General features: G+C 44.6%; 1 protein-coding gene across 1 annotated transcript in view; it reads left to right on the top strand.

The window, feature by feature from the left end:
* Nucleotides 1-9,074: 9,074 nt before the first annotated feature.
* The window catches only part of Ccdc3 (coiled-coil domain containing 3), an 89,547-nt gene continuing 78,695 nt past the window's right edge, over nt 9,075-19,926 (top strand). The window contains exons 1-2 of the mRNA XM_041630805.1: nt 9,075-9,570; nt 12,687-12,858. Coding sequence (XP_041486739.1) covers nt 9,197-9,570; nt 12,687-12,858 — 546 coding nt within the window. The 5' untranslated portion in view covers nt 9,075-9,196. The remainder of the gene's footprint in view (nt 9,571-12,686; nt 12,859-19,926) is intronic.

Here is a 19,926-nt window from a genome sequence, read left to right as displayed (position 1 = left end):
TTCTACCATATCTGTCTATCTATCATCTATCTTCCATATCTGTCTGTCTGTCTGTCTGTCTCTCTCTATCTTCTCTATCTATCTATCTATCTATCTATCTATCTATCTATCTATCTATCTATCTATTATCTATCTATCTATCATCTATCTTCCATCTATCTATCTATCTATCTATCTATCTATCTATCTATCTTTCTATCAATGCATCTACTACCTACCTATCTATCTATGGATCCCACATTTTTGTTATCCAGATCTCTGTTGATAGGTACCTACGCTGGTTCCATAACTTAGCTACTTTGAACAGCACTGTAGTAAGCACTAATGTGCAAGCATCTCTGTGATACATTGATTTGGAGACCCTCACATTAAGTATCCAAGAGTAGTAACCTCGGTCATATGGGTAGATTTATTTTAGTTTTTCCCCCTAGGAGACTCTGTATTGGTTTCCACAGTGGTGACTGGGTTACCTTCCCATTAGCAGTGCCCACGCGTTCCCTCTGTCCCACTGTGCAAGCCTTTCAATGACTGCATTATCAGAGGCTGTTGACCCGTTTTTCAAGACATTCCCTACCAAGTAAAGGCTGTGGTTTCACAGCCTATTTTTAGCCATACCAGTTTGACTAATGAGGAAAGTATCTCTGCATTATTCTTAATTGTATCTCCAGGGCCTGGAACCAAGCCCTGCATCTACAAGTTGAGAGATAAAAACTAAAAGTTATTTGTTTGAAATAAAAATGTTGAATGATGAACGGGAGGGTCAGAGTGCTCAGCCTGTGCCAACTATTTCCATTTGATATGTAAAAAATTGAACAAGGAGATGTTAGCAGTTTGATTTGATGGGCCCAAAATGATAGCAGGCATTCTCAGAACTTCATCCTGCAGCCTGGAAAGCCCAGCCATTCTTGTTTCCATTTGCCATTGTGAAAAGGCTTTGACAATATTGTTGCCCTGACTGGTGAGAACAAGCTTCAAAGTGCTGACAGTGGCCGATAGAACAGCAAACAGGTACTTGTCAAGCCCAAACCTTGATCATTTTTTTTTGTATGAAATGCAAATGCTTAAATAGCAAAGATTTTTGGTGGTTTTAGCTGGAGCTTAATTCATGGGTACAGTGCTTGTCTGGCATGTGTAAGTTTGCAGGCTCAATCATTAGTTCCCCCCTTCCCCCCCAAAAAAGGAAAAATAAAAGATTATGTTATCCGGATACTTTTGTCGTTGTTGCGATCCTCTCTTGAAAGTATAGACTTGTGGACTCAGCAGCGGACAGTCATTAGATTTATTTGTAAATTTAGTCATTAGATGAATTTGTAACGACAACAGAAAGTCATGATATGCACAGAACGGTCTCCTGAAGATGTATTAATAATATGCAGGGGAAGAAATATGCATGAGTTGCTCTGCATTCCCATAACATTCCTTCTGGAGAACAAGACTCCATTGGAAGATTCACATATGAAGTTACCTCTTAGGAAGGAGGCCCCATTTGGGAGCTGGGAGACCTCAGGCAGGGAGTCCTAACCTCAAGCCCCGTTCCCAGCATCCCCACTGCCTATAGTTATGTGACCCAGGCAGGCACTGGACCTCTGGGGATTCCAGCTTCTTTATCTGTGAAATAACTCTGGCTTCCTGCCTCTGAAGGATACCAGAAGGAAGAATGAGTCGAGGTTTACACTGCATACAGGGACCCTTCCAGAAATGCCCTGCAGGGCTAGGAAATATGATACAATGAAATAGGAAGAATGGCCCCCATTTTTGCTTGTTTTTCTCTGTTTAGGCTCAATGAGTCACCAGTCTGTACACAGATTAAGACATCAGAAAAACAGAAAAGAAGGTTCTGAACTTAGGTCAAGTAGGATAATTCTTACTCAGGGGATTTGGAAAGTAGACAGCTTGGTTGCTACCAAGGAAAGTATATGGCTCTGCCCTGTATTTAGATAGTAGCAGAGGTGCAGGATGGGTCATTACGTCATCATTGTCTCTCTAATGACTGGCATACAGTGCCGCTGAGTTTGCTCTATGGACAAAGACCACAGTTGCAGCTATGGGACTGGAGAGAGAGTCAGTCGGTAAAGTGCTCGCCTCTCAAGCGTGAGGACCTGAGTTCCCATGTGAAATATAAAAGGCTGGATGTGGCAGTGCACACTTGGAATCTCAGGGCCAACGTTGGGGCAGGTAGATCCCAGCTTGCAAGCCTAGGCTGTTAGGTGAGTTCCAGGCCAGGAACTACTAACACAAACACACTCACACACACACACACACACACACACACACACACACACACACACGGCAAGAAATCCTAACATACATACACACACAAAGGGCAAGAAATCTTAGCACACCACACACACACATATAAGGGGTGAGAAATCCTAACACACACACACACACACACACACACACACACACACACGGTGCCTGACAGTTGAGATTGTCCTCTGGCATCCACATGCATACACACAAGCACACATGCATGTGTAATCGTACATACATGCATATACACATATCCACATACACAGAGAACAAAACAAATTTTAGCTTCATTCTTTACTAGTTGTGGGTTTTTTCCTTTACTGAGCCATGGGGGCAGAAGTACAGTTGCAGGGCTCTTGTGTTTGTTCCAGAAGTGATACGCACATACTGTTCTGCTCATGGGCCATGCCGATCTCATTGACTATTGTAATGGCTTTAGTTTCTCTATCACTACCTGGGGGGACCCAGGGCAGTGCTTACACCAGAGCACTGAGTTTTGTCATGTGAGAACTTCTGGAGAGCAATGATGTAACCCTTCTGAACTTGGCCCCTCACCTATCTGAGAAGGTGACAGACCTAAATCTACTTGCCAGATAGATCTATTGACTATAATCCAGTGTGACAAAGAGCCTATGGCTTTTAAAGATCTTTTATTGTATCTATGTGAAGAAAATATACAGAAATTTATTTATGAAACAAAATTAATAACCATGTAACTATCACCAAGATTATGGCAGAGAACATTCCAGTCTCCTATGTGCCCCCAGATTATCATACTCTTCTTTCACAGATACTGTGCATGCTGTAAATGAAGCTGTGCTTTTGTTTCTGGGCCACCTAGACCCCAAAAATCACACAGAAACTGTATTAGTTACAACACTGTTTGGCTGATGACTCCGGCGTATTTCTAGCTAGCTCTTACATCTGAGATTAACCTATTTCTAATTATCTGTGTACAGCCATGAGGCTGTGGCTTACTGTTAAGGTTCTGGCATCCTTCTCTTTTGGCAGCTACATGGCATCTCCCTGACTCAGCCTTCTTTCTCCCTGCATTCAGTTTAGTTTTCCTGCCTAGCTATATTCTGATCTGCCATAGGTAAAGCAGCTTCTTTATTAATCAATGGTAATAAGACATATTCACAGCACATGGAGGGGTATCTTACATCATCAGTTTTTTAGAATGTTTAGAAAATGTGACATGCTATTCAAACATGCAAGTGTATAACAATTTATTTACCACTCCCCGAATGATGACAGTTGGAATTCTTGTATACACTATGTTAAGCTCTTGACTAAATGTCTACTTTGTTCTCCTGATATGATTGTTGAGTTTTCACAATCACAATCCAAAATATGCAAAGAACTCAAGAAATTGGTAATCAAAAGGACAGATAATACAAAAAAAAATGGGTAACAGACCTAAACAGAGAACTCTTAACAGAGGAATCTGAAATGGCTGAAAAACACTTAAGGAAATGTTCAACATCCTTAGTCATCAGAGAAATGCAAATCAAAACAACTCTGAGATTCCATCTTACACCTGTAAGAATGGCCAAGATAAAAAACACTGATGTTGGAGAGGATGTGGGGTAAAGAGAACATTCCTGCATTGCTGGTGGGAATGCAAGCTGGTACAACCCCTTTGTATATCAGTATGGCAATTTCTCAGAAAATTAGGAAACAACCTACACCAAGACCGAGCAATACCACTTTTGGTATGCTCAATCATACCACAAGGACATGTGCTCAACTATGTTCATAGCATATTGTTTGTCATAGCCAGAACCTGGAAACAATCTAAATGCCCCTTGACCAAAGAATGGATAAGGAAAATGTGGTATATTTACACAATGGAGTACTACACAGCAGAAAAAATAATATCTTGAAATTTGCAAGCAAATGGATGGATCTAGAAAACATCATACTGAGTGAAGTAACCCAGAAAGACAAATGTAATATGTACTCACTCATAAGTGGCTTTTAGATATAAAGCAAAGAAAAACCAGCTTACAATTCACAATCCTAGGGAACCTAGACAACAAAGAGGACCCTAAGAGAGACATACATGCATCTAATCTACGTGAGAAGTAGAAAAGGCAATTGGGAGCATGGGGACCATGGGAGAGGGTAGAAGGGGAGGGGAAAGGATGGGAGGGGAGTAGAGAAAAATATATAGCTCAATAAAAACAATAAAAATGGAATCTTAGTAATTAGATGTGCAAACCCATCCTCTATAGGTGTCGTTTAGTTTACCTAGTGCTTGCTCATGAGCACATGAACAGAGTAGCCTTGTGGAAAGGAGGTAGGGTATTTATTGGTTCATTACTCCCCTCAAAAAGTCTGGCCTAGTGAACTACTTTTGAGAGCTTAATGCATCAAAAGGAGACCAATACCCACTCGGTGATAATGCATCATTCACCTGGGGAGCCAGTCAGCCACCTGGTTGGTTATACTGAACTTTTTCCATCTTAGAAGGAGCAGAGATTAGTTCTCAGTAGATTAGGTACTTTCTGGATATGAATTTGCTTTCCCTGTCCATGTTTCTGCCTGCAGCAACATCAACAGCCTCCCACAACACCCTGTCTGTTATGGCATTTCCCAAAGTACCAGTTTTGACCAGTGAGTCCTCTATCTCCTGTCACAGCAATGGGCCCATTGTCACAAAATCAACTGGTCTTACCATGTGTGCCATTACCTGGAAGCACCCCGGCAAATTCTGAAAGGTGTGACGGACTAAGAAAGCCTCACTTCTAGGGTCAGTTGGCAGCCAAGGCCCTGATTTGGTGGAGCGTCACTTTGGCCTCACTGTCATAGTTGATGGGTTTGGAACCAACGGGCAGAAGTGGCTTGCTTCACTATCAACCCAATACTTCATGGATTTTTTTGTTTCTTTGTAACTATTTTGACCTTTGCGTATTTCACGGTCTTGTTCTCTAAAGATAAGCAGGTCACCAGGGGCCATAGCAGCAGCCGCACCAGGAAGAAAAACCCAAATGAGTGAGGCTCTCTGCCAGATGCCATAGAGGAGAAAAAACTGACCTGCCTGGAGAATCCACAAGAAGGACCTCTGGAAAGGGTTTCAGGAAAACGCGTTTCAGGGAATAATGGAAGAGCTTTGATTCTGTCAAGCTTCTACGAGAAGAGAGGAAATAGCCAGGCCTTCAGCTGTTTATTTACTGACTTGTCTAAATGGAAAAAAAAAGGCTTTAAGGTTAGGAAAAGCAGACAATTTTTTTCTAGCCAGGCCCCGGGGGCACTGGAATATGAATTTAAACCTTTAGATTATGATGTCTGCATAAGTTATAACATAGGACTAAACTAGAATGGGGCTTCAGGACTGAACTGTGTTAGCATCAGGCCGGTGTCAACGCTCACCAAATCCTTTCTGGAAGTGATGTTCAGTTCTTACATACTCTGTTAGTGTTTCTGAGTAGCTGTGTCCAAAGCCCTGAGAAAAGCAGCTTGCAGGAAGAATTGCTTTGCTCACGGTTTTTGAGATTGCAGCTTACAGTCCATGGTGAGGCAGAACAATATCGTGGTAGAGGATTTGATGGAAGGGTTGTTTGTCTCATGGTGTACAGGAAATAGAGAGAGGGATATAGGAATGGGCCTGGAATGAAATACATCCCCAAGGGACGTGCCCCCCCTCCACCAGATCCACTTTCTCCAGTGAGGTCTTAATGTTCCTATGACCTCCCCAAATGGCACAGCCAGCTGGGGACAAAGCAGTCCACACATGAGCTTGTGGGGCACGGTCCATCTGCAAACTCCAGCAGAAACCATGTACTTGACAGAGATGCTAAGGAAAGGGCCACTTGTGCCTTGAAATCACCATCTATTTTTGCCCCTATTCTAGTGTTGACTTTAAGTGAGTAGACCTCAGGAAACTGGTTCACGGGTTTGACTCCTGGCTCAGTCGCTTCTAACTCCTGTGTATTTGGTAAGTCAGTTAACCTCCCTGTATCTTAATGTCCTTATCTATAAAAAGACAACAGGTCTAGGGAGATGGCTCAGCGAGTAAAGTCCTGCTGTGCAAATGTGTGCACCTGAGTCTGGATCCCCAGAGCCCACATAAAACCTGGAATCCCTATGGGAGATGGGACGTGGAGACCGGAGAATCCTGGGAGCTCATGGGCCGGCTAGCCTGGTGGACACAGTGGCCGACAGTGAAGAGATCCTGTCTCATACAAGGTGGAAGGTGAAGACTGGCACCCAAAGCTCTCCTATGACCTCCACATGGGCGTCATGGCACTTGTGTGCTCATAATCACACACCAAATGTGCAGGAGAGCACCCATGCACCCATGCACACAAACACACAACACACATACAATCACATACACACAAAGATTTTTAAGAACAAGGACAACAATAGTAATATCTATTCTGGAATGTTGTGTGGCAATTGTATCAAGATAAAACATGCAAACCCTGTACAAAGTCTTTGGCTCATAGTTTGCGACTCTTACCACTGGGATCTGACAATGCTTGCCCTGTTTGCCAGGAATATAAGTTATGCCATGCTCTTCTTCTTTCTCAAGCAAACATGCAGGACACCTGCTGAACAGCTGCTTTGTCTACTCTATGTGTATCCTTCCCCACTCCCCATTCATGTACCAAAGCTCTGTCCTGCCCCTCTGTGTGACTATGTTTGGAAATACCTCAGGGACAAAGGTCTTGGCATCTGGACACTGAACTTTTAGTCTCCAGGGCTACGGGAAATAAATCTCGACTGGGTAAGCCTCCAGCCTGTGGTATTTCACTAATGACATCAGAGCAGGTTCATACAGTAACCCTGTCAAAGTTCATAATTTAAATGTCCAGTGGGAGACAATGGGGCTGCGCTGATAAGCAGCCTCTGATGGTAGGCATGACGTCACTTCCCCACTCATTGTGTGAAAGCCTGGTATTTCCCATGGCAGGTAACTGCAGAGGGTCATTTATCATCTATGCTCTTGGCACGGCTGTCCTCTGGATTTGCTTTGACTATTAAGATTTTTTTTGCAGAATTTGTTGAGGTCTCACTGAGCCTAGTGGCGCACACTTGAAATTCTTGCCCGAAGGCAGTCGAGGGCTACATAGCAAGATCCCTCCCCACCCCAAAATGGATACTGGTTGAGGTCCTAGGCTGAATACTTGACACGTGAACATTCACAGCCTGTGAGGGGCCTCTTTCTTTCTTCTGCTTTGGGGCTTCCACAAGGTTTGTGGAAATCAACCCTGATTGGCTCACTGGCAAGAGTTTGAGCTAGTGTGACCCTCATGTTACCTGAGCTCTTCAAGTCCTTCGACTGGATAATGATGCCTGGAGTTCCTTTCATTGTCCTAAAATGCCCCAAATCCTCCCCCAGGTTTCTTCTTTTTAAGTCGCTTCTGCATGGGTTGGGTTTGTTTGCAAGAGCTGCCTGTCAAAACCTGCAACCATCTCAAAGCTTCACAAAAGGAACCATCCAACCAAAGTTTCAGGACTCCCTGGAAGATCTGGCAAGGTGAGGTCCAGCCTTTAAGTTTTCATTCCCACACTGTAGATTCTCTTCTAGATTTTCTTGGGAACTTGCTTCTCTCTAGGTCCTTGAATAGTTCAGCTAGGTTCCTGCTTCCAAACCTGCAAAGCCCCAAATGGGATGCTACAGACAGTCCTCCATTTCATGGCAACTTTGCTTATAAACCTGTTCTTCAAATGCATTAGATATAATGATATATGGGTAACATCCATAAAATGATTATATGGCCAATATATTTACAAATGGGTTCTCTTTCTTTCTTTCTTTCTTTTCTTTTTTGAGACAGTTTCTTCAGCCCGTGCTAGATTCAATTTCCCTATGAAGCCTCCTGAAAGCCCTGAACTCCTGATCCTCCTGTTTTCACCTCCAACTACTGGGTGTGTCTCCATGTCCAGCTGATGGGGTGCTGGGAACTCAAACCCAGGACATGATTCATGCCCAGGAAGCACCCTTCTAACTGAGCTACACCCTTGGCCCTCTTGGGATTTATTCTTATTACACTAAGAATAGTAATGGCAATGGAGGGTGAGAGCCTTTGAGGGTTTTGGTCTCCATTCTACCCGTTAACTAGGGAAATGCTGATTTTAATTTATTGATTTGCTTACCAAGTGTAGAACTTTCAGAATCTGGGGGTGTATAAATCAGTCAACTTAAAAAAAATCCTGGAACAATGGTTTTTCAAATCTTTATGGGGACTCTTTGAATATCATTATTACAGAAGAATCAGTGTGTGTGTGTGTGTGTGTGTGTGTGTGTGTGATAGAGAAGGATGAGGGGGCAAGGGAGTAGAGGGGAGAAGAGGAGGGAGTGGAGGAGAGAGAGGATCTGGGGAGATGAGGGGGAGAAGGGAGGAGAGAAAGGGAGGGGAAGAGAAAGAGAAGAGAGGAGGCGATATTATCCACATGAAGTTAGGGAAAGGCAAAATCAGGTTTGGTTTCTTTGTACTTTGATTCTATATTACTTGCAGAGAAAACGTAAAGACTTAACCCAGAGGACCCCATCGTGTAAAATGAGAGCTTGGGACACTTGCATAAGGAACAGCAATTTATGTCGGGCAAGCTCTGATCTAGCCTATAGAGGTGCACTACAAGCCAACTGGGTCTTGTGGTCAAGACTCAGTTAACTTGTCCCGCTGCCACTCGGGAGTTTCAGGACGCCTGGGTCGGTACCCTCCTCCGGGAGCCCTGCAAGGCCGGGTTGCAGAGCAGACTCCCCGCCCCTGCCGCCGTCCACGCCCCAGTCCCCGCCCGTCCCGTCGCGTCCTCGCGACCCTTCTTAAGCGTGGAGGGGCGAAGGCCGGGACATGGTGATCTGGCCACAGAGCAACCAGCTCCTCGGAGCTCGCACAGCCGAGCGCCCAGGCCGTAGTTCCCGGGGGCGGGCAGGCGCTGCGGGCTCCCCGAGCGGGCCATGCGCCCGGGCTAGAGCGTAGCCGCCGGCATGCCGCTCCCGCTGCTGCTCGCCGTGCTCTGCCTCGCCGCCCGCCCGGCGCCCGCGCGCGCCTGCCAGCTGCCGTCGGAGTGGCGACCTCTGAGCGAGGGGTGCCGAGCAGAGCTGGCCGAGACCATCGTGTATGCCAAGGTGCTGGCGCTGCACCCTGAGGTGCCCGGCCTCTACAACTACCTGCCGTGGCAGTACCAAGCTGGAGAGGGAGGGCTCTTCTATTTCGCCGAGGTGGAGATGCTGTGTGACCAGGCGTGGGGCAGTATGCTGGAGGTGCCCGCCGGCTCCCGGCTCAATCTTACAGGTCTGGGCTACTTCTCCTGTCACTCCCACACGGTGGTCCAGGACTACTCCTATTTCTTCTTTGTCAGGTGAGCCTGGCCCCTCTGCGGGCTACCTGCAGCAGGTCAGGAGCGCCCGGGGCCCTCTTTTTTGCCAAAGTAGAACATACCTTAGACTATTTGCATTCTCTCTTGCTGTGTCCTCTGAAGATCCTGACCACCCTTGGCTGAGGATGAGATTCAGAGACGATTTTGGAGTCCTGTCCACAGAAGGGTGCTAAGGGCAAAAAGGTTGAAGTGGCCTTGTTTATGAGATGGGTTTGTTTTTTTTTTTAACCCCCGTGATCTTCCTGCCTCAGCTTCTGAGTGCTGGGATTTACCGGCTCATGCTACCACACGCAGCTCTAAAAGTGCTTTCCAACCGTCCATTTGATGTATTAAGGAAGTTGGCCTTTGGAATCAGTTATTGGGATTCTGGCTTTGAACTTCTCAAGTGTGAGTTTTGAGCCAAACACTTCTCTCAAAGTCCAGCTCTCACGCCATTCCCCTCCAGCAATTCCCATCTGGCTGAGAGAGAGACGCAGATACTAATGGGAGCACCTGAAGCTCCCGGGAAAGTCCTGTTGTTTAATATGCATCCTCTCTCTCTTTTCTACCCACTTCAGTGCCAGAAGGCAGCCTTGCTGCCTTGTTCCTCTCGCGTACCGCCTGCCAGGTAGTTCACATTAGCAGGGCTTTAGGGGAAAGGTAAAAACTTCAGGTCACTGCTTTGAAGAGAGCAGAGGGACACCAGGCAGGTGGTCCCTTGTAAACAATATCAATCTTGTGAAGTTCCACGGAGGTTGGCCTAAAATCAGCAGGAAATGTATATCCCCAAATTCAGTTCATTTTCATTGACTACCGAATTCTACCTAAATCGCAGGTAGAAAACAACAGGTGGCTCCTCAAGTTCATGGTTATAAATCAGTTAAGATGGGTATAGAACAATGGCGAGAGACACGGGCATAGAATCTTAGCCAGGTTTTTGAACAGTTGGGGACTCAATCCAAAGCTGTATGATCAGCGATCGTTGCAGTTTCGCCAACTGTAAAACAGCACCAAGGCTCCAGGGAATGATTCGTTTTGGAGTCTCTGAGAAAGAAAACAGTAAGTTCCGCAGAGGGATGTCCTGAAGCTCGGCACATGTGCTTTCCATATTGAAGGCAGGCTAAGTTTAGAATGGGTGTTCTGCTTTGTGTTGGCTTGAGGAGCTTAGCCAGATTAGGTTGATTTTTTTTTTAATTGTCTGGAAAGTATAGTTTCTCAATAAAGTCAGCTAGGGCTGTGTGAGCGCCTTTCTTGATCCAGAAATCCAACTCAGTCTTTTCATGTTTTTATTTAGGGAAAACACTGAGAGCCCAACTATACCACAACTTGACAGTGCTTTATTTTCCACTGGATAAAAAGCTTAAGAACTGACTAGACAATGTTGGATTTTTTGCCTCTTTTTTCTTTTTAAATCACAAAGTGGTCCAGTGACTGTGCAGTGGTCAGCCAATGTTGTCATCTTTTGTGATTACATAATTACAGAAAGTTAAGACAGACCAGCAGTCACATGATGCTGTGACAGGTTGTCTTTTCCTAGGTCTCTCTTGCCTTGAAGTAGGCTAATAACGTCATACAACGCACCCCTCCTCAGTTGTTCTGGCTTCTCCCCCCGTCTCTTGCTCACTCACTACGCCTGGCAAATGGGAAGGAATGGAGCGTTTGTTTCAGCTCATCTCAGAGGGCTCATTCCTTTCCTGTGTGGTTCTGTACACTCGGGCAGATGGCTGTGGTGGTGCATGGGCGAAGGCTGTTCACCTCACGGCAAACAGGAAGCAGAGAAGGAATACAGGAAGGGGCTGTGGTAGGATGTAGATCCAAAGGCATCCATCCTCCCAGTGACTTATTTCCTTTGGAAACTTCTGCAGCCTCCCACCCTAGTTGGGTACCAAGGTTGAGCACATGAAACTGAGAGAAGGGGGAACATTCCAAATTCAAACTGGAACGCTTGGGTTAAAATTCTCACTCCCCCCACCCCCCGATTTCTATTTCTTTCTTTCTTTTTTTTTTAAATTTTATTTCCTTTTTTAGTTAAGTTTGCTTTATTTATTTATTTATTTATTTATTTATTTATTTATCTTTTATATATGAGTGTTTTGCATATATGCCTACATGCCAGAAGAGGGCACAAGATCTCATTACAGATGGTTGTGAGCTGCATGTGGGTGCTGGGAATTGAACTCGGGACCTCTGGAAGAGCAGCCAGTTCTCTTAACCCCTGAACTATCTCCCCAGCCCTGATTTCTATTTCTAGCAAGCACTTTATACCAGAGCATGTAAAAACATTGACTGCTATTTGTATACTCGCATGCACTCTGTGCCAAGTGCTTCATTCTATTTGTGTGTGTTGGATGAGTGTATATGTGTATGTGGTACATGCATAGGAGTGTGTGAACATGCAGAGATCAGAGGAAGATGTTGCTGTCTTCCTCTATCGCCCTCCACTTTATTGCCTTGAGTCAGGGTCTCTTATTGACCTGGGAGCTCACTGTTTGGGCTAGGCTGGGGTAGTAGGTTCTCAGGAGCTGCCTGTCCCTGCCATCCAGTGCTGATGTTACTGGCAGGAATAGCCATGATTATCTTTTTGTGTGGGTGCTAGGAATTCAGTTTTGGGTCCTCACTCTTGACCAGGAAGTGCCCTTACCCACTGAGCCACATTTCCAGCCCTGTTTACATTTTTCCAGTGCAGCCCCCATGGTAATACCAGGAAAGTAGGCTCTATTATAATCTTCTTGTAGCAGACTGGAAGACGATGGTACTTAAAGAAGAAACTTTGAGACTTGACTTTAACAGTGAGACTTGAATCCAGGTCACATTACAACTGGCTGCTCTCTCACCAGGAGAAGGAAAGTCCTGGGGGACTTGGGAAATAGACGCAAACATGAATGCGCATCTCTTCCTTCCCCTCTGTCTAGACTCTGTGCTTAAGAAGACCTTAAGGTTAGACTCAAGTAATGAGAAGTGGAAAACAGAAGTGCTAACTGTGGGGTCTCTTCCTTGGAACCATTGCAGATTTCATGATGAAAATTAGCAAGATCATCTCTGTCCTTTGCAAACTGTACTGAAGCTGACCCACCTCCAATAACCTCCCTTGTCTCTCTGCTTTGACCCCACCCCCTTAGGATGGATGAAAATTACAATCTCTTGCCTCATGGAGTCAATTTCCAAGATGCCATCTTCCCAGACACACAAGAAAACAGAAGGATGTTTTCCAGCCTCTTCCAGTTTGCTAATTGCTCCCAAGGGCAGCAGCTGATGACCTCGAGTGACTGGGAGATCCAGGAAGACAACAGGGTAAGAGCAGGCTGGAGCCTGTGCCGCAACAAAACAGGAGTGTAGCCATATCTTCTAGGAATGTCATGACCAATGGTGTTGAGAGTCCTCTCCAAATTATGCAACCTTCATCTCCCTCACGGCCGAGAGAGAATGGTGCTCCTAGGCTTGGATGCCTGGGGTTTAGTGTGTTGATAAGGAGTTCTTCACAAAGTAGGAGCAAGATGGGAAGGAGGTACATGTGTCTCAGGTTCTCCTTCTGCAAAAGGGAGACAGAAGTCACACCCATATTGCACTCATTTGATTTAAATATGCAAATCTCTTGGCATAGTGCTCAAGAGTAAGTGTTCAATGCCTGTAAGCTATGCTGCTCTAAGGCAATGGTTGTCAACCTGTGGGTCACGACCCCTTTGGGGGTCTCATATCAGATATCCAGTATGAGGAACTATATTAAAGGGTCACTGTAATGGATTAAGTAAAATGTTGCAGGTTCCCCAGTGGCTGCAGCGGGCAGCAGGCCATGAGATCACACTGCAGGTCCCTGAGTGGGGGCAGGCAGCAGGTCCCGATAGCAGCCAGTCCTAGGCAGGGACAGTGCAGTTCCCAAGTGGCTGCAGTAGACCACAAGAGGCAGCAAGTCCCACGAGGAGAGACAGACAGATGGGCACACCATGAGACCACGCCACAGGTCTCTGAAGGTGGCTGGTCCCCTGCAAGGAGCCATACAGCAGGCGAGAGACAGAGATGTGGATGGGCACACCATGCAGAGTGAGGCTGGATATTTATTTAGTGGGTTATGCAAGGGAAGGAGAGAAGAGGTAAGGCAAAAAGGGGGAAAGAGTAGGGAGAAACACAGAGAGAGATGGGGGGGCGAAGGGGAGAAGTAAGGAAAATGGAGCGAGGCAGAAGCTGCCTCTTGAGGGGAGAGGCAGAAAAGAGAAGGGACTCAGGCTGGAAGCTGAAGATCAGCTTGCCTCTGCAGATGGAGGGGGAAGTGGGTGTGGCTTGTCTTAAAGGGACAGAACAGACCATTACAGTCATACATACATACAAAGTTGAGAACCACTGCTCTAAAGAATTGTCTTGGAAGAAAAGGAAAAGAAATAAGAGATTTCTCCCAGAGCTAACATTCCATGCTTAAATTTTTCTTTTGGATTTATTTTATGTGTGTGGATTTTTTGGCCTGCGTGTATGTATGTACATCACACTCAAGCTTTGTGCCTGGGGAGGTTGGAAGAGGTTGTTGATCTTCAGGATCTGGAGTTATGGATGGTTGTGAGCTGCCATGTTGGCCCTTGGGATCAAACCCAGGTCCTCTGGAAGAGCAGCAAGAGCTCTTCCTTGCTGAGCCACCTCTCCAGCCCCCATAAGTTTTAAACTCCGTGATTTTAAAAGCGATATTCCCTTTAAGACTTATAGGGTAGACCAAGTGGCTGTAGTAAAGGTTAAGATTACTTTGAGTATGGAAATATAAAGAAATCTTCCAATCTGAGCTAAATGCCTGTTAGGGGGACATTTTAGGGCTTATCACTTTCCCCAAACAATGGCAGTACCACAATGATGCAGATAAGATAGAAAGATTAAGTCAGATCAGGCCTGTGTGCTGCTGGTCCCATCACCCTCTATCCAAAATAGATTTGAAGTTTAAGTGACCGACTTCCAGAGACAGGTCTGATGTGGATGTCAAATCAAGCAGTGACCCTATTTTATGGTTTAAAGAATCACCCTGGTTGTATTTGGTGGCTCCTTCCTTTCTCTTTGTGTGTAGAGGGTTTGAGAGGTGTTATTTGTCTTTGTGGTGACTTAGTCTAAGGTAGCTGCCTTGTTCTATAAACATCATCGTCTTTAGTCCCAGGGCCCTGGCCCCCAGAACCTTTCTCTTACTCTCACAGAGAAGCTGTTGCTGTGAAAGGCAAGGTTGTCCAGACAAAAGTTATTCATCCACTTGTTCCTATTGTCAAGAGCTTCCTGTCTGAGATCTATCCTGCTGATGGCAGTCTAGGGTCTCCTGACCTGTCTTCCCCACTTTCTGAGACTTTGCCCTATGTTCTGTTACAGCACTGTACTGAGAATTTGCTTCATTTCCTTCTCTTCCCCTCTTCCCTGCTTGTGTGTGCAGATACATGTGTGTACTGATGCATTTGCATATGCAGATACATGAAGGCCAGAAGACTTCTGGTTTGTTCCTTATGCCCAGTGTTAGTTTTCTCTTGCTATGTTGACACACCATTACTGAAGCAATTTACAAAAGAAAGCATTTAATTGAGCTTCCAGTTCCAGAGGGTTAGAGACAAAGGCATGGTTAGAGACAAAGGAAGAACAACTGATGGTTATCTTGATACGAAAGCAGGAGACGGAGAGAACTGGAAATGGTGCCAGTCTTTTGAACCCTCCAAGCCTACCCCTGTGATATACTTCCTCCAACAAAACCACACCTCTTGATCCTTTAGACCATTCCCACCAGCTGGGAACCAAGTATTCAAACACGTGACCCAGTGGGGAATCATTCTCATTGAAACCACTGTGGGTACCATCTGCTGGGCTCTTTTATTTTCAGACAAGGGTCTATTATTGATCTGGATGTCACCCAGCAGGCTAGGTCGGCTGGCCATCCAGCCCCAAAGGTTCCTGCCATCTCTGCCTCTACTGTGCTGGGATAGAGGGCTGTGCCACCATGCCTGGCTTTTTTATGTGGGTTCTTGGGGATAGAATTTGGTTCTTCCTATGTTCATAAACACCTTACCAACTGAGCTCTCTCTAGTCCTGTTTGCCTGTGTGTGCGCGAGTGTATGTGCATGTATGTGCATGTATGTATGCTTGAAAGTCTTGCTTTGTTTGTCCTCTGCATTATTCACTTGAGACAGCATCTCTCATTGAACTTGGAATTAGACTGGCAGCCAGCAAGCCTGGATGATCTTCCTATATCTGCCCTCCATAGCACTGGGAGTTAGGGATTTGCGTGACCCTGCTTAGTTGCTTACACCGGTATTGGAGATTCGAGCTCAGTTCCTCCTGCATATGAACAAGCTCTTTTACCCATGGAGCCATCTCCAGCCCTTGCTTCTCTCTTCCTGTCTTTACTGTTCTCTCTCCACATTGCATTGGATGCAGTACATCACAGCCTCAGAATCCCAAACTTGAGTTTCACCTAGTCGATCGGGAATGTAATCAGTTTAGTTCCGGCTTATTTTGTGGGAGCTTTGCATATGTATAGAACCCACAATAGCACTAGATTTATGTCAAGAGATCAAATACTCTTCCAAAAACAGCTTAAGGGGCTTAGCCCTAAACCTCTTCAGCTGCATAACTTATTAGTCCTTTGCTCACATTTGTTTGGAATTACAGTTTCCAGCATTAAAAGGGGAGACGAGAACAATAGGACCATGGGGAGTGATGTCAGTGTGGAGCAGGCTTGTTTCCGTGGGTCAGATGCTGATCTTGGGGATGCTGCTTTTTCTCTTTAGTTACCCTGGCCTCTTGGGTAATGGAGTGTGGGGGTGCTGGACACATGGATGAAGTCTCAAAAATCTAAAGTTGGGGGGTGATAATCATCCCAGAATGCCGTTCTGATGGGTAGTAAATTTAAAGGTTTGATTTGGGGCACTCTCAATTTCCCAGACCCGTTCCTTCATTCCATTTTCACTCCCTACCCTCTTTGAAAGGGACCACATCAGATTATCTATCTATCTATCTATCTATCTATCTATCTATCTATCTATCTATCTATCTATCCATCCTCTATCTATCATCTATCTATCTATCTATCTATCTATCTATCTATCTATCTATCTATCTATCTATCGTGTGTGTGTATGTGTGTGTATGCACCTGCATATGTGTGAGTACTAGGGTCTCATGTTGTGGATCCTCTGACTGATCTTTAACTTGCCCTATAGTCGAGGAAGTCTCAAATTCTCAGTCCTCCCAGATCAGCCTCCTAAGTGCTGGAGTTGAAAGCATGTGCCACCATCCCCAACAGCTCATTCTTTTAATATTTAATCTTAGGGCTGGGGAGATGGCTGTGTGGGCAAAAGCACTTGCTGCCTGTTGTGAGCATGCTAGCCAGAGGCACTGAGGAACATGTTTGTGTCTTTCTACAATGTCACAGTTTACTGGGAGCAATACATTCTCAAGGCCCAGAGGTTGCAATGACAGCAACTTGAAAGATTATCCTGGTAATTTGGCTGAGATAAATGTAGGTTCTTTTATTCCGATCTTCATTAACGCCCACATCACACACAATAAGTATATATGCACATATGTAGTTTACAGAAAGGATACAAGCTAAAGAGGCTGCAGGAGAGTACGAAAAGTTTCAGAAGTTGGAAGAGTCTATATTGATGAAATGCAAGCCAGATCAGTTGGGAGGTGGCTGAAGTCAGGGTTGGAGAGCAAGGCTACAGAGTTCACTTAAGTTGTAACAACCTGAACCCAGGTCCAAGAGTAGGAAACTGCATTAACCTAATTTGTAATTTGGTTTACATTGCTGCAGTAAAGATCACTACCAAAAGCAACTTGGAGAGGAAAGTGTATATTTCATCCTATAGCTCACAGTTCATTAAGAAGAGAAGTCAAGGCAGGAACCTGGAGGCAGGAACTGCAGCAGAGGCCACAGAGGAGGAACGATGCTCACTGCAGTGCTCCCCGTGGCTTACTCAACCTGATCTCTTTAACTACTCAAGACCACCTGCTCCAGTGTGGCTTTCCCCCACGGTGGCCTGGGCCCTTCTTCATCAATCACGAATCAAGAGAATACCTCACAGACCTGCCTGTAGGCAATCTGTTCATGGCATATTCTAAACGAAGGTTCTTTCTATCTAAATGACTCGAATTTGTGGCAAGTTGACAAAAACCCACATGGCTGTTTCAGGTTCGGGTTCGCATGGGTGGAGGTGCAGGCAGCTGAGTCAACAGAGGGGACCCTAGTGGAGCTGAAGCTCCAGGGACAGCTGGGGAGTTCTCTGCTTGTTGATCCTCCATGTACATACTAGTTAGTCATCAGGCGACAGGTTGTTGTGACAACATACAATCAAAATGTTAGGCATCTACCCCCTTATGGGAGTTATGCTCTACTATAACTTTTGTTTTATCTGGTTTGTCTAATAAGCTCTTAGGTCTGGTTTCCCTGATAGGATTTTGATATACTCATATGTCCCCACACTCTCAGTTCACTCCAATAAATGCATAGGGTGGCTCCCCCTTTACTTCCAGTCATTTATCAGTCACTCGAATGGGTGGTACTTGGCAGATGTACTGTTTGTGGGTTACCAGGGGTTGCAGTCACACTTTCTCAAAATAGAGTAAAAAAATCTGCTTGAAAATGGAGTCTCGTAGGGCAACCCACACATTGATAAACCACAGTTTTATACCACATAGAGTAACAGAGAAGGACATAACCTCATCTCAATATTACACAAACCTAATATCCTGAGTTGGGACCCCCAGAACCTGCATACAAGCTGGATGCAGTAGGGCAGGTATCTGCAATCCCAGCACACTCCTACTGAGAAATGGGAGGCAGAAACAGAATTCTTACAGACTCTTCAGTCAGCTAGCTTGCCTGGCATGCTCAGTGCAGATAGGCCCTGTCTCAAACAATGCGGGAGGGAAAAACTGATATCTGAGGATCATCTGAAATGAGTCTTTTTCTGTCCCACCAGCCAGCTCCCAAACAGTGACACAGAGACTTCTTATTAATTATGAAAGCTTGGCCTATAACTTAGGCTTGTTCCTAACTAGCTCTTAAAACTTAAATTAACCCATTTATACTAATCTACATTCTGCCATGTGGCATTCCCTCTCTTCCATTTTGTACCTCTTGTTTTATCTCCATGTTTGGCGGATTACTCTGCCTTTCTTTTCCCATTGTTCTCTCTGTCCCCACAAGCCCTACCTAACCTCTTCCTGCCTAGATATTGGTCATTTAACTCTTCATTAAACTAATCACAGTGACACATCTTTAACAGTGCACAAATATCTCACAACACTTTCCCCTTTTTGTTAAAATAAAAAGAAAGGTTTTAACTCTAATACAGTAAAATTATATGCAATAAGAACAATTATCAAGTGAGAATTATATTCACACTGTCCAGTTTATTTGTATTTGGAAAATTTGGAAAAAATACTCTCTGTTATCTATCTTATCTTGATGAGTTAAAAGTTTTATATTTAATTCACTTTCTATCCTAACTTGTATTACCATCCTAAAACTACCTTTTTAGACTCAAAGCATTTTCTTGGATAAACAATTTAAGTTTTTATGTTTCCCAACCTTATACACTTTATACCTCTTTTGTGAGTTTCTTTTCTGAATTTGGCAACAAGGAAAAATAACTATAACTATCTCATCTTCAACCCCACTAGAGACCCAAGAAGGATATACTATTATCTGTGTAAATAGAAAGTGCAGAGCAAACAACTTTCAAAACTATAGAAACCACAAAGACAGATGAATGCCTGGACAGTCACCCAAGATTCCTCTGCAGTGTTGGGGCATCCATCTTTAACCTACAGGACTAGAATATCTGACAGACTTTTCTGTGATGCAGGAATTTTGAAGGACTTCCTACCTTGTCTTAGCAAAGTTCAGCAGTTATCTCCTTTTTTGTCCAGCTTGTCCAGTTTGGACTGCAACTGTCTGCAGTTGAGGCAAGGGCAGTTTCTTGCCCAAATGACTAACTTTGCCACATTGAAAGAAAACTCCATATGGAGGTTCTTTGATGTATATTAATATATAAAAATCCATACCAACATAAAATATTTGAGACTACTGGTTGTTCAAAAGTAGACTCAAAAATCCACCCCTTTACCCCATCATTCTGTATCTGCCCTTTCTCTTTTCATAATGAGATTCCTGAATTTAATAGCCTTTGTTTAGTTTTCTCCCTGACTATGACTAATAACAACTTGCAACCACTCTCCTAAATGATGACAAACATCCATAACCCACTGAACAACCAAAATTATCCAACCCACCTCTTGGGAATGTGGGTGTCATGTTCTTAAAATTATTTCCTGTTGTCTTGGAACAACAGCATCTTTAGGGGGTCCCTGAGAAAATTGGAATAATGATCAAATTCTGGGAAAGCT

This window comes from Microtus oregoni, unplaced genomic scaffold, assembly GCF_018167655.1.
Source record: "Microtus oregoni isolate MIOR12 unplaced genomic scaffold, Mior012 000035F_ref0000213, whole genome shotgun sequence".
Lineage (NCBI taxonomy): Eukaryota > Metazoa > Chordata > Mammalia > Rodentia > Cricetidae > Microtus > Microtus oregoni.
Note: the sequence above shows the minus strand (reverse complement) of the source record. Positions and strands in the feature narration are given on the sequence as shown.